This window comes from Schistocerca nitens, chromosome 2, assembly GCF_023898315.1.
Source record: "Schistocerca nitens isolate TAMUIC-IGC-003100 chromosome 2, iqSchNite1.1, whole genome shotgun sequence".
Classification (NCBI taxonomy): domain Eukaryota; kingdom Metazoa; phylum Arthropoda; class Insecta; order Orthoptera; family Acrididae; genus Schistocerca; species Schistocerca nitens.
The window spans coordinates 1,076,410,176-1,076,425,922 of record NC_064615.1 but is presented as its reverse complement, the minus strand read 5'-3'; the positions used below and the strand labels follow the sequence as shown (position 1 = coordinate 1,076,425,922).

At 43.3% G+C, this 15,747-nt stretch overlaps 1 protein-coding gene across 1 annotated transcript in view; it reads right to left on the bottom strand.

Moving 5' to 3' along the window:
* Window positions 1-795: 795 nt before the first annotated feature.
* LOC126234798 (GA-binding protein subunit beta-1-like) overlaps window positions 796-15,747 on the bottom strand; it is a 28,291-nt gene continuing 13,339 nt past the window's right edge. Inside the window, exon 2 of the mRNA XM_049943547.1 lies at window positions 796-1,371. Within this exon, the coding sequence (XP_049799504.1) occupies window positions 891-1,371 (481 nt within the window). The 3' untranslated portion in view covers window positions 796-890. The remainder of the gene's footprint in view (window positions 1,372-15,747) is intronic.

The following is a 15,747-nucleotide window of genomic DNA, read 5'->3' as shown; positions in this document are numbered from 1 at the left end:
TTGAATTGTCTCACTACATACAAGTGCTCTGATGCTGGTCAGGTTCTTATGTGCACACTGTTCACTAAATAATTTTTTTTGTGTATGTGTCATGTCAGATCACACATATTATTCAATGTCAAATTGTTCTAAATAATAGAGTTCGAAGACAACTTACTAGCATGTATCTAACAATAAAAATTCATGGCAATGTGTAACTGATATTACTCTGTATCTCACCTACAACAATTATCACACCTCAAACACAATGAGTGAAACCCAAATGATAATCCACTATACTTATATAGGACTAACACACCTCTGCGCTTCGGGATTGTCACATCGTTAATTATCCACGAATCTTCGTAATATACAACTATTAATTCTTTTTCTTTTCTTTTAGTTCTTTACCATGAGAACGCCTATCTCTGATTGATAAATTGAAGAATATACATAGTTTAAAATATGTTATTAGAGTAAATAGTAAATATGCCTTTATCCTATCACAGTGACTATCTGGTAATATAGACATTAACATCAGGGTGTGGTACTGACTGAACTAAATCTGAATAAAGTGTAGAGATATCACTCAATAGACAGAGCAGACGCGCATGTTACAGTGTGTGTTATCCAGTTCTTGTTGACTTCTGCAAAGTTTAGCCTAGAAGTGTATTCGAGACATTTTCCTTGAGAAAGAGATTGCCTTTTTGTTTCTTAATTTGTTTAGTCATATCTACTGTTGCCCCAGTTTTGCCACAGTTACTGGAGTAAGTGAGTATGTAGCTTAGAGACTGGTACAAACGACTGACTATAGGATTAATTTTTTGTATGCTTTAATGAAACAATATCAAAAATCGATGTAGAGAAACTATTTCAATTTCATTGTACAGACATGTGTTACACTGCACGCTTCATGATAGCATCTCAGTCAGCTGCTGATTGTTATGCTGCCTCGAAAGGGCCAGGGCGGTGCTCCCCCATTCATCCACGGCCTTCTTGTCGGCCCCTGCCTCAAGCAGGGCGGCTACTGCCTCTGCGTGGCCAAACATTGCTGCTTCATGCAGTGGAGTACTCTCCTGCTCATCCCTGGCATTGAGATCAGCTGAGAACATTGCCAGCAAGCGCACCATATCTGCATGACCTTTACCACCAGCCTGGTGCAAAGGTGTTCTCAGCTGCCAGTCTCTGGCGTCCACCTTTGATCCACCCTGCAATAAGCACCTCGCCGCCTCCACGTGTCCCCTGGCTGCTGCCCAGTGCAAGGCAGTCCACCGTTCCTCATCCGTCACCCCCACATTCGCGCCCACGGACAGCAGCGCCTGCAACTGCTCCACTGTCCCCTCCTGTGCCGCCTGGATCAGCCTCCTGCCTTTCTCTTCTTCTGAAAGTCTCCTGCACAAAACACGAAACTTCTCACACTTCGCTGTAAACACACAAACTGGATAAAGGAAACTATCCCAGATGTGAGACTGTGAACAGTTCATACAACACATCTGTCCAGTGACAAATGTTTAATTACACTGATGTGACAAAAATCATGGGGCACCTCCTAACATCGTGTCGGACTTCCTCTTGGCCAGTGTAGTGTAGCAGCACGACGTGACGTCGGCTCAACAAGACGCTGGAGAACCCCTGCGGAAATTCTGAGCCGTGCTGCCTCTGTCGCTGTCCATAATTACGAAAGTGTTCCCAATACAGGATTTTGTGCACGAATTGACCTCTCGTCTATGTCTCATAAATATTATATCGAATTCAAGTTGGGCGATCTGAGTAGCCAGATTATTCACTCAAGTTGTCTATAATGTTCTTCAAACCAATCGTGAATAGTTGTGGCTCAGTAACATGGTGTATTATCATCCATAAATCTCCATCGTTGTTTGGGAACATGAAGTCCATGAGTGGCTGCAAACTGTCTATAAGTAGCCAAACATAACCATTACGTTTCAGTGAGTGGTTCAGATGGATCAGTGAACCAAGTCCATTCCGTGAAACACACCATTATGGAGCCACCACCAGCTTACACATTGCCTTGTTTACAACCTGGAACCATGGCTTCATGGGGTCTGCGCCGCTCTCGAATCCTAGCATCAGCTCTCACAAACTGAAATCGGGGCTCATCCTACTTAGCCACGGTTTTTCAGTCCTCTATGGTCCAAACGATTTGATCCTGAGCCGAGAAGAGGCGCAGCAGATGCTGTTGTGCTCTTAGCAAAGGCATTCACAACCGTTGTCAGTTGCCATATCCAATTAACGCCAACTTCCGCCGCAATGTCCAAACGGATATGTTCGTCGTATGTCCCACAGTGATTTCTGTGGTTATTCGACGCAGTGCTGCTTGTTTATTACCACTGACAACGCTGTGCAAATGCTGCTGCTCTCGGTCGTTAAGTGAAGGCTGTCAGCCATTAAGTTGTCCATGGTGATGGTAGGTAATGCCTGAAATTTGGTATTCTCAGAACATTCTTAATTCTGTGGATCTTGGAATACTGAATTGCCTAATGATTCCCAAAATGGAATGTCGCATGTTTCTATCTCCAACTACCATTCCACTTTCGATGTCTGTTAATTTCCATTATGCAGCCTTGGAAACTTTTTCACATGAATCATCTGAGTACAAATGTGAGCTCTGACAATGCACTGCCCCTTTATGCCCTGTGTATGCGATACTTCCGCCATCTGTATATATGCATATCACAATCCCATGACTTTTGTCGCCTCAGTGTATATTACAAAAGAAGTTAGATTTAGATGTATTTTTCATTTCAATTGTTCCATAGTCAGTAGATCCCCAGGACTGTAGAACATGTCAGAAAAATAACAAATCATAATAAATATTTATAAAGAACAAACAAAATATGCTGACGTGTCTTCGACAGATCTCAAGAGAAATGGTTCTCATGGATATGAAATAAATAAAAAATAATGTTAAACATATTTTTATTTAAAATAAAACATCGGAATTATCAATACATTTATGTACATATGATAATTCTTAGGCAATTGTAGCTGTGCATCATCAAATAGGGAAGCTATTTTACAACACTTGTTTTAATAGTCACATTACTGCACTGAATTTGTATACAACACATGTTTCCACTAAGAAATTCATCAATGGATGGAAGAAGATGGCCACCAATAAATACTTCAGGCTTGTCTTAAATTGAAAGTTATTGGTATTTGTGGTGGGTGGAAAGTTATTGCAAATGTGTGTTCCTGAATAATCTGTATCTAACTGGACCAAAGTAAGTGATTTTCAATGTTTGTGAAGATTACTCTTATTTCTGGTATTGATTCCATGTATGAGCGTGTTGGTTTCAAAAAGACATATATTTTTAATGACTAATTTCGTAAGGAAAAAAATATATTGGGAAACTGCAATTGGTATCTCTCGTCCCCTAAACGGCCCTTTGCAAGATTCTATTGAGATCACATCACAAAGGACCCAGAAAACATTAGTTTGGCTTGATGGGTTACCCATAAAGGCATATGACGTTATGGAATCATAGTAAGCACAGTATGCCAGGTTTTTTTGTTTTCGTAACGTCTATTTCTGACAACAGTTTCATTGCAAAAAGGGATTTGTTTAGGTGCATCAACAGTTTTGTGGTATGCCCCCCCCCCCCCAGTTGAATTTATTATCAAGCTTAACCGCACTACTTTAACACTATTAACTTCTATCTGCTTGTCATCATACGAGTATTTAGCCATATACTGGTTGGAACCTTTTTACAAGTTTTAAACTGCAGGTAGTGCGTTTTTTTTTCAAAGTTTAGTGACAGAAAGTTGTGTAGGAACCATTTAATAATATACATGAAAATTTCATTAACCATTCTTTCTAAAACTGCAGTTGACATGCTGTTTACTGCAATGTTCTTATCGTCTGTTAACAAAACAAACTCACCATCTGGTAGTGTTGCAAACGAAAGGCCACTGATATACACACGACAAAAAGTAAGGGAACATTGGGACACCACATGTAATTTGTTCTCAGCTGCATGAATACTCGTCTCTTAACACATGTCTCTTTTCTAATGAAACCATTTGTTTCCTGTCAGTGATACAGAATTTTAATCTTTTACAGAATTTCCTGTTGCACCATTATATTCCAGTTCACTTAACAGCATATTGTGATTTACACAGTCAAATACCTTTGGCAGATCCCAAAAAATACCAATAGCCTGTAACACATGTAATGAATTAAGAATATTCTCGCTGCATGTGTAGGCAGGCTTCTTTATATCACAACCTGTAGAAATCCGAACTGCGACTTTGTCAATATATTATTTGCTGTCAGATGGTTAATAATCTGATTGTGTATTACCATTTCTAAAATTATCGAGAATGATGGAAAAAGTGGAAATGGACAGAAATTATAAAGGGTTTCTTTCAAAAATGGTTCAAATGGCTCTGAGCACTATGGGACTCAACTGCTGTGGTCATAAGTCCCCTAGAACTTAGAACTACTTAAACCTAACTAACCTAAGGACATCACACACATCCATGCCCGAGGCAGGATTCGAACCTGCGACCGCAGCGGTCGTGCGGTTCCAGACTGTAGCGCCTTTAACCGCTCGGCCACTCCGGCCGGCAAGGGTTTCTTTATCTGCTCCTGTTGAACAAAGACTTGACTTCAACACATTTCCCAGTGATAAATTTGTTGATCTCCATTGAAACAGATGCTGCATGTGGCCAATACTAATCCTCTGTGTGCAGTAATCCCTCTTGAAACTTGCAAAAACAACACACAAAACGAACCTTTTTTCCAGTATTTAAACACAATTCCCCGACAGAGCGACAAAAAACTTTCAGTTTACTTATTGGCAAAGGCCTTGACACAGCGTGGCAAAGCAGAGAAAGTCAATTTTTCGCACAAAACAACACGGACATATTTACCTAGGGACATATAAATACACACTGAAACCCGTAATAGGGCGGCTCGTCAAAATGTCCAGACTTAAACAACAGAAGTGTAAAGTATGGTGTCCCATTTATCTTTATCACCCTAAATAACTTTTTTCCAGATTCAAATTACAAAATGTTTCAAGCAAATGTTCTTTATCCGTCAGGGGGACATCAATCAGCATGATTGCCTACGTTGTAGATTTGTTTTTTACAAAGATATGAACGGCGGATGACTTTTTAAAATGGCACTCTGTATTTTTTATTCGGTAATTCATTTCCTCTCCTAAAGACCTATTCAAAAATGTATCACAGAGTACAATTCACAACGTTATTAATAACATAACACAACATTGACGTTGACGCTCCCAGCGCTTAGTGCAGGTACTCGGGGTAATGGAACACATCCAAGTGCTGACGTTGACAGAGGACAAATGTAAACATAAGTAGAACGCGCACCCTTCATTCCGTCAACCATCGTCAGGTGAAGAGTTGTGTGAGTGGAATGTACACCAACGAAGAGAAGGTAGGAATGCTACTCATCTGTGCGGAATGTAAGTTATATATTTAGTACAGTTGTTTAGGCCTTTTAATTATTGTTTTGTAGAGTAGGCATACAGTAAAGGCTGTCCTTTCTACAAACTGCATCGACATAACGTTTCTTTTATTGTTGTTGTTGTTGTTGTTGAAGGTAGGCGAAATGCTACGGAGGCAGCGGAACTGTACAGAGAGCGATATTCTGACAAGAACCCACCTTCCCGACGGATGTTTTCTCGTCTTGTTGCGACGCTTCAGAAAACGAGAAGTTTTAACCCACGACAACGCAATCGTAGCGCTCGCACAGACGAAGCTGCCGAAGTTACTGTTCTCGCCTCCATTGCTATGAATCCACATGTGCGCATACGACAGACTGAACAAGAGATTGGCATTCCTAAAACCAGTGAACATCGTATTCTTACACGTCACCGGTTCCATCATTACCAAGTACACCTACATCAAGAATTGCATGGGAATGATTTCCAGAATCGTTTATAGTTCTGTCAGTGGGCACAGCAGCAAATCCTCGCCAACCCGAATGTCTTCTCCAATGTGCTTTTTACCAACGAATGTCCCTTCTCAAACAAAGGACAGGTAAGTAACATGCATCATTAGTCCAGCGGCAACCCACGATGGCTTAGACAGGTGGAATATCAGCGTCAATGGGGAGTTAACGTCTGGTGTAGGATGCTCATTTCATCAATGGTAGTCTAAACGGCACAGCGTGTGCCAACTTCCTCAGACGAATTCTTCCTCCTCTTATGGATGAAGTGCCAATAAGAACGAGGATGTTTATGTGGTATGGTTCAAATGTCTCTCACAAGGGAACCTCCCCATCGCACCCCCCTCAGATTTAGTTATAAGTTGGCACAGCGATAGGCCTTGAAAAACTGAACACAGATCAATCGAGAAAACAGGAAGAAGTTGTGTGGAACTATAAAAAAATAAGCAAAATATACAAACTGACTAGTCCATGCGCAAGGTAGGCAACAACAAGGAGTGTGTTAGCTTATGAGCGCCGTCGTCCCGTGGTTAGCGTGAGCAGCTGTGAAACGACGGGTCCTTGGTTCAAATCTTCTCTCGGATGAAAATTTTAATTTTTTATTTTCAGATAATTATCAAAGTTCAGGCACTCACACATAATCAACTTCGCTTTCCAAAATTCTTGGACATGTTCAGATTTGCTTGGACATATACAGAATTTGACGGTCTACGCACGGAAACATTTGAAAACGAAAAAACATATGTTTTGACAGAGCACAGGGAAAACTGTGCGACTCTGAAACTGTTGCATTCATTTGATGCAGTTTATGTGACAAACTCTTATGTTTTCATCACTTTTTTGGAGTGATTATCACATCCACAAGAAAACCTAAATCGGGCAAGGTAGAAGAATCTTTTTACCCATTCGCCAAGTGTACAAGTTAGGTGGGTCGACAACATATTCCTGTCATGTGACGCACATGCCGTCACCAGTGTCGTAAAGAATATATCAGACGTGTTTTCCTGTGGAGGAATCGGTTGACCTATGACCTTGCGATCAAATGTTTTCGGTTCCTATTGGAGAGGCACGTCCTTTCGTCTACTAATCGCACGGTTTTGCGGTGCGGTCGCAAAACACAGACACTACACTTATTACAGTGAACAGAGACGTCAATGAATGAACGGACAGATCGTAACTTTGCGAAAATAAAGAAAGTAAAATTTTCACGCGAGGGAGGACTCGAACCTAGGACCTTTCGTTCCGCAGTTGCTCACTCTAACCACGAGACCACGGCACTCATCAGCTAACATTGTCCTTTGTGTTGCCTATGTTGCGAATGGACTACTCAGTTTGTATATTTTGCTTATTTTTTCATAGTTCCACACAACTTCTTCCTGTTTTCTCGATTGATCTGTGTTCAGTTTTTCAAGGCCTATCCACTGTGTCAATTTATAACTAAATCTGAGGGGGGTGCGATGGGGAGGTTCCCTTGTCAGCACTATGGGACTTAACTTCTAAGGTCATCAGTCCCCTAGAACTTAGAACTACTTAAACCTAACTAACCTAAGGACATCACACACATGCATGCCCGAGGCAGACCGTAGCGGTCGCGCGGTTCCGGGCTGTAGCGCCTAGAACCGCTCGGCCACCTCGACCGGCTTTATGTGGTATCAACATGATGGATGTCCAGCACATAATGCCCTGCGTGCACGTCGTCTTCTGCACCGGAGGTATCCTGCCAGATGGATTGGTCGAGGAGGAACAGCTACTTGGCCTGATAGATCTCCTGATGCAGATCCTCTGGACGTTTTTCTTTGGGGATGCATGAAAGACGTTGCCTATCGCGTTATTCCAATAACTCCAGAGGACATGCAAGAACGTATCTTGCTTGTTTGTAATTCTCTTCAGCAGGCAACACTGGAAGCAGTAAATAATTCATTCAACGAGTGCACCAGTGTATCGGCGTCCAGGTTCACCATTCTGAGCACTTTTGAATGTTCTACTCCTAGGTAATGGTATAGGAGAGTCAAAGTCAATTTTGTGTTATGTTTTTACTTGGTTTTTCATTTGATTTCTGACAACTCCAGCAATTGGACGAGTTTGTGATCCAGGGCTCAAAGTCAATGTTGTGTTACGTAATCAATAACGTTGTGTTTCAGTGAATGGTACACTGTGATACATTTTTGAATAGGTCTTTAGGAGAGGAAATGAATTACCGAATTAAAAATACAGGGTGCCATTTAAAAAAGTCATACCACTGTTCATATCTTTGTAAAAAACAAAGCTACAATGAAGGCAATCATGCTGATTCATGTCCCCCTGAGGGCTAAAAAACATTTGCTTGAAACATTTTGTAATTTGCATCTGGACAAAGAGTTACGTAGGGTGGTCAAGATAAATGGGACACCCTTAAGTGTATACAGGGTGTTACAAAAAGGTACGGCCAAACTTTCAGGAAACAATCCTCACACACAAAGAAAGAAAATATGTTATGTGGACATGTGTCCGGAAACGCTTACTTTCCATGTTAGAGCTCATTTCATTACTTCTCTTCAAATCACATTAATCATGGAATGAAAACACACAGCAACAGAACGTACCAGCGCGACTTCAAACACTTTGATACAGGAAATGTTCAAAATGAACTCCGTTAGCGAGGATACATGCATCCACCCTCCGTTGCATGGAATCCCTGATGCGCTGATGCAGCCCTGGAGAATGGCGTATTGTATCACAGCCGTCCACAGTACGAGCACGAAGAGTATCTACATTTGGTACAGGGGTTGCGTAGACAAGAGCTTTCAAATGCCCCCATAAATGAAAGTCAAGAGGGTTGAGGTCAGGAGAGTGTGGAGCCCATGCAATTGGTCCGCCTCTACCAATCCATCGGTCGCCGAATATGTTGTTGAGGAGCGTACGAACACTTCGACTGAAATGTGCAGGAGCTCCATCGTGCATAAACCACATGTTGGGTCGTACTTGTAAAGGCACATGTTCTAGCAGCACAGGTAGAGTATCCCGTATGAAATCATGATAACGTGCTCCATTGATCGTAGGTGGAATAACATGGGGACCAATCAAGACAACAATGCCTGCCCAAACGTTCACAGAAAATCTGTGTTGATGACGTGATTGCACAATTGCGTGCGGATTCTCGTCAGCGCACACATGTTGATTGTGAAGATTTACAATTTGACCACGTTGGAATGAAGCCTCATCCGTAAAGAGAACATTTGCACTGAAATGAGGATTGGCACATTGTTGGATGAAGCATTCGCAGAAGTGTACCCGTGGAGGCCAATCAGCTGCTGATAGTGCCTGCACACGCTGTACATGGTGCGGAAACAACTGGTTGTCCCGTAGCACTCTCCATACAGTGGCATGGTCAACTTTACCTTGTACAGCAGCAACTTCTCTGACGCTGACATTAGGGTTATCGTCAACTGCACGAAGAATTGCCTCGTCAATTGCAGGTGTCCTCGTCGTTCTAGGTCTTCCCCAGTCGCGAGTCATAGGTTGGAATGTTCCGTGCTCCCTAAGACTCCGATCAATTGCTTCGAACGTCTTCCTGTGGGGCACCTTTGTTCTGGAAATCTGTCTCGATACAAACGTACCGCGCCACGGCTATTACCCCGTGCTAATCCATACATCAAATGGGCATGTGCCATCTCCGCATTTGTAAACATTGCACTGACTGCAAAAACACGTTCGTGGTGAACACTAACCTGGTGATGCTACGTACTGATGTGCTTGATGCTAGTACTGTAGAGCAATGAGTTGCATGTCAACACAAGCACCGAAGTCAGCATTACCTTCCTTCAATTGGGCCAACTGGCGGTGAATCGAGGAAGTACAGTACATACTGACGAAACTAAAATGAGCTCTAACATGGAAATTAAGCGTTTCAGGACACATGTCCACATAACATCTTTTCTTTATTTGTGTGTGAGGAATGTTTCCTGAAAGTTTGGCCGTACCTTTTTATACTTCTTCCACCCGTCACACGCCTGCTGACAAGCGTAAAACCAGTTCTCCAGATTGTCGTTAGAAATATTCCAGTAAGCAAACATTGGCTTCTTGAACACACAGTGTACCTCATGCTGCTGATGTATGTACTGAGGAAAACACAGTGTCATTTGCATCTGACAACCTCACTACACTCACTCTAGAAGAGAACACCTGTAGTCCTTTACTGCTGTGTTGGCACAGAATAGCAAGATGTAAAAATTAGAAAAAAAAAAATTATTAAAACTCGCCCCCACTCCCACAGGGAAATTCGAAACACGCCAGAGTCAGAGGTGAAACCAGGAAGCAAGCCGGTATATCATAGGTCGGTCAGGAAGACGACACTGTGTGCCAAATATGGATACTCATTCAGCAGAAAGAAGACTGTTACAGAAAACTAAAGGAAGTAGGACAAGAATATTTTTTTAGCTCGCAAGACATATTGCAAGAAACTCTGTCTCTTTCACAAGAGCACATAGCGAGGAACTGACCCAGCAGTTAACAGCCTGTTAGGTGAATATAGCAGAATAAGGAGGACTCATGCAGTCATTATGAACTGCTTTGCCTCATAGTCTCATGCCAGCTCCCTTTAAATGCTCCAGCTCTCATCATATCATTGGGATCGATGGCACTCACAGTAATAACACTCGATTGCATGATTGCTTTATTGGAGTGGATCTATGTCCTAGATGCTCTAGCACGGTCCATGAAATAGCCGAAGATGTGCTCGAGGTGGTGGACTTACCTGATGAATTTCGAACAACAGGGCCTCTTGAGGTCCACATTGCTGTTCAACAACCAGTCGCCATCAAGTGCTGAAACTTACCAGGGGTAGGGAGGAGATGAAATGACCACACAACTACAGACACTGGGTACACAGCGGATGGATCTTCAAAGGCTATTGCATAATTCAGAGTGGGGCCGACTGTATTCCAGCAGCCCATCCGAAACGGGTGCGCCTGTTTGCTGGCAGCCCACCATGGCGCTAAGGTCACTGACATCTCCTGGCCACTGAGCTGACTCAACAGACGTCAGTTGGAATCCAATGCAGCTGAACGAGCAACTGCCAAGGCTGCTGCGAAAGAACGGCGATTTGTGAACATTGTGAATAAATAATTGTACGCTAATAATGTTTTATTAGCGTCGTTGACACTTCCCAAGTTGCCGACAGCTATCCTCACTTCACGCGGAGGTACCTCCGCTCGGCCCTCTGTTCTGGAAACTGCATGTTGGATGATCGAAGGAATACCAAAGACATACAAACGAAAAAGAAATAAAAACAGTCCTTTCCTTATTCTGCCAAGGGACCTATTGCAGCTGATAAACCTAATATCCTTCTTCCAAACATTCAGTTTCTTTTTCTGTAAACATCACATGTAGGCTATATAGTGATGCTATGTGCTTCAAACGAAAACAAATTCTTACAAGTGACAAATGACTTTCAACTCAAATAATTCATCAAGTCAAAACATTAATACACTCAAAGAGAATCTTAATCTCCCGACTAGTTATGAAAAACGCGTCTTCATCTCTCGAAAGGCGAGAATGAAAGTGCGAATTCTAAACGATTGTGCCATAGTCAAGGGCTCAGTCCTCGTTTTGACTGCCGCAGTACTTTTCAAGGCGTGGCGCGGCGCAAGTGGAAGCGAAGCACCTTTGCCTGCCTCTGATGCACGCACAAGTTCACTTGGACAATAGGAAGTGCAGGGAAGCTAAATCAAATTGGCTACAGGAAAAATTAGAAGAAATCTAAAGGACATGGTCATCGGAAGCGTAGGTTCAGCACATGGAAAAGACAAAAGCAACCTTCATTCAGATTAAATGCACGAATATTAATGGAATTTCACAGTTATATCCAGAAGAGAGAACGGATGGGAGGTGAGACTGCACCGAACGACTCTATGAGAGGGAGGAACTGTTTGACAATGTGATAAAGGAAATGGAAATCGATCTGGAAGACATACGGGACACGGTTTTAGTGTTTAATAATTAATGTGTTGTGAACAAACAAGACAAAACGATAAGATAACATTCTTTCGAAATTTCTGAAATTATTGGTGCAAGTGGCAACCAAAAATCTATTCGAATTGCTGTGTAGACTATTGCTGTAGGGACATATCAATAGACTTTCAGAAAAATATTATCCAGACATTCCAGAAGACAGCGAGGAGAGATAAGTGTGAGGCCTATAGCACAATCAGCTTAACAGCTCATTCATTCATCTTGCTCACCAGAAGAATAGGAAAGAAAATCGAGGATCTGTTAGAGGACGATAAGCTTTGATTTAGGAAAGGTAAAAGCACCAGACAGGTAATTCTGAGCTTCGACTTGATGATGTAAACAAGACTTTAGAAAAATTAAGAAACCTTCATTTGATTAGTAAATCTCTGAAAAACGTTTGGCAGCGTAAGATGGTGGAATGTTTGAAATTCTGAAAAAAATGGCACAATATTTAAGAAAAGTGATATTTTACACAATACATACAAGATTCAAAAGGGAAGAATGAGAAGAGAAAAAGGAAGTGCTAAGATTAAACAAGACGTTAGCCAGGGACTCAGTCATTGTCCAGAACTGTTCAAAATCAACACTGAAGAAGCAATAATGGAAATAAAAGAAAGTATCAAGAATGGGATTAAAATTCAGGGCGAAGTAATGTAAGTGATAGGATTCTCCAATGAAGCTGCTATCTAAGCAAAGGAGAGAAGTAATTACTGGATTTGCTGAATGAAGTGAACAACCTGATTAGCACAGAATTTGAATTCACAAAGAAAAGAAAGACGAAAGTAGTGGGTAGTAACAGAAATAAAATTAGCAGTGAACTTAATGTCAAAATTGAGGACCATGTAGTAGGAGAAGTGAAGGAATTCTGCTACTTTGGAAGCATGATAGATGAAGCAAAGTGTTTATAAGAACTAAAATAACTCAGGCAAAGACAATAGTTCTCGCCCAAAGAGGGCTACTAGTGTCAAACATAGGCCTTAACATGAGGAAGATATTTCTGAGAATATTCATCATGAGCACAGCATTGTATGGATATGACTCATGGACTGTGGGAAAACAAGAAGAGAATAGAATCAAAATGTTTGAGGTATCATGCTATAGAATGGTTGTTGAAGATTAGGGGGGCTGATAACATAAGGAATGGCGAGGTTAATCACAGAACTGGTGAGAAAAGGTATGTGTGGGAAACACTGATAAAAAGATGAAACAGGATGATAGGGCATGTACACTCCTGGAAATTGAAATAAGAACACCGTGAATTCATTGTCCCAGGAAGGGGAAACTTTATTGACACATTCCTGGGGTCAGATACATCACATGATCACACTGACAGAACCACAGGCACATAGACACAGGCAACAGAGCATGCACAATGTCGGCACTAGTACAGTGTATATCCACCTTTCGCAGCAATGCAGGCTGCTATTCTCCCATGGAGACGATCGTAGAGATGCTGGATGTAGTCCTGTGGAACGGCTTGCCATGCCATTTCCACCTGGCGCCTCAGTTGGACCAGCGTTCGTGCTGGACGTGCAGACCGCGTGAGACGACGCTTCATCCAGTCCCAAACATGCTCAATGGGGGACAGATCCGGAGATCTTGCTGGCCAGGGTAGTTGACTTACACCTTCTAGAGCACGTTGGGTGGCACGGGATACATGCAGACGTGCGTTGTCCTGTTGGAACAGCAAGTTCCCTTGCCGGTCTAGGAATGGTAGAACGATGGGTTCGATGACGGTTTGGATGTACCGTGCACTATTCAGTGTCCCCTCGACGATCACCAGTGGTGTACGGCCAGTGTAGGAGATCGCTCCCCACACCATGATGCCGGGTGTTGGCCCTGTGTGCCTCGGTCGTATGCAGTCCTGATTGTGGCGCTCACCTGCACGGCGCCAAACACGCATACGACCATCATTGGCACCAAGGCAGAAGCGACTCTCATCGCTGAAGACGACACGTCTCCATTCGTCCCTCCATTCACGCCTGTCGCGACACCACTGGAGGCGGGCTGCACGATGTTGGGGCGTGAGCGGAAGACGGCCTAACGGTGTGCGGGACCGTAGCCCAGCTTCATGGAGACGGTTGCGAATGGTCCTCGCCGATACCCCAGGAGCAACAGTGTCCCTAATTTGCTGGGAAGTGGCGGTGCGGTCCCCTACGGCACTGCGTAGGATCCTACGGTCTTGGCGTGCATCCGTGCGTCGCTGCGGTCCGGTCCCAGGTCGACGGGCACGTGCACCTTCCGCCGACCACTGGCGACAACATCGATGTACTGTGGAGACCTCACGCCCCACGTATTGAGCAATTCGGCGGTACGTCCACCCGGCCTCCCGCATGCCCACTATACGCCCTCGCTCAAAGTCCGTCAACTGCACATACGGTTCACGTCCACGCTGTCGCGGCATGCTACCAGTGTTAAAGACTGCGATGGAGCTCCGTATGCCACGGCAAACTGGCTGACACTGACGGCGGCGGTGCACAAATGCTGCGCAGCTAGCGCCATTCGACGGCCAACACCGGGGGTCCTGGTGTGTCCGCTGTGCCGTGCGTGTGATCATTGCTTGTACAGCCCTCTCGCAGTGTCCGGAGCAAGTATGGTGGGTCTGACACACCGGTGTCAATGTGTTCTTTTTTCCATTTCCATTTCCAGGAGTGTATTAAGACATCACACAATAACTTCCATGGGGTAAGAGAGAGATGATGAAACAGCCACTTGGTCTGCAATGGACGGAGATTTTGCTATCCATGTGTGTCATCCCCGGGACTCACAGTTACGCCAACCTGTGGTAGTATGACTAAGGTGCTCCAAACCCTGGGGAGCTGAGGCAGAACAAGCCTTCTTCTGAGACACTTGCTTTTGTTTTGGTTCTTGAGTAGTGTATTTGTGGTTACAATAGAAATTTAATGTATGCCTTTAACGTTATTTCTCCTCTCTCATTGGTACTACTGACTCCATACTGTCACACAAATCTCTTTATCATTTCCCCTACTCTAGCATTCCAATGCCCTATGATAATTATATGTTCATCTCGTTTTACATGCTGTCATATACTCACTGTACTTTTCACTGGATTTTTCAAAATGTGCCATTGGCCTACGTAACTGGATTATTGTTTACGTTGGTTTGCGATTCTGATGAGAACAAATCACCGAACTCTTCACAATAACTCACTACTCGTGCCACCAAACACTGGTTCACAATAGGGTGATGGAATGGTTCCATTCAAAAGTAATCCCCACACGTGTCAAGATATTTATCTCACTGGGAGATGAGAAGATAAATTCATTTTTCCAGCTGCCCAAGTCGGAGGTTCGAGTCCTCCCTCGGGCATGTGTGTATGTGTTGTCCTTAGCGTAAGTTAGTTTAAGTTAGATTAAGTAGCGTGTAGGCCTAGGGACCGATGAACTTAGCAGTTTGGTCCCATAGGAACTTACCACAAATTTCCGAATTTTCCCAATTCATTTTTCGTAGATTGTGGTTGGCTGCTGACAGATCCACAACCTCACCCACTGTTGCACATCTTCATCTGACTGAATGTCCACGAATGTCTTTCTTCAGGTCGCCAAACATATGACAATCACAGAGTGAAAAATCCTGTCTTGACAGAGGACGTTGCAGGGTTACCCAGACAAGTGACTGAAGTGTAGCCTTCGTCCATTCGGCAGTGTGGGAACAGGGGTTATCGTACAGCAGGATGATTCCATCTGATAGCATACCTGGGCGTTTGACTTTATGGCGTGTTGCAGTTTCTGCAAAGAATCGTCATAACGCTGGACATTTAGTGTGGTTCCACGCTCGAAGAAAAAAGCCGTGGTGCAACCATTTCGAGCCCAAGGGAAAGT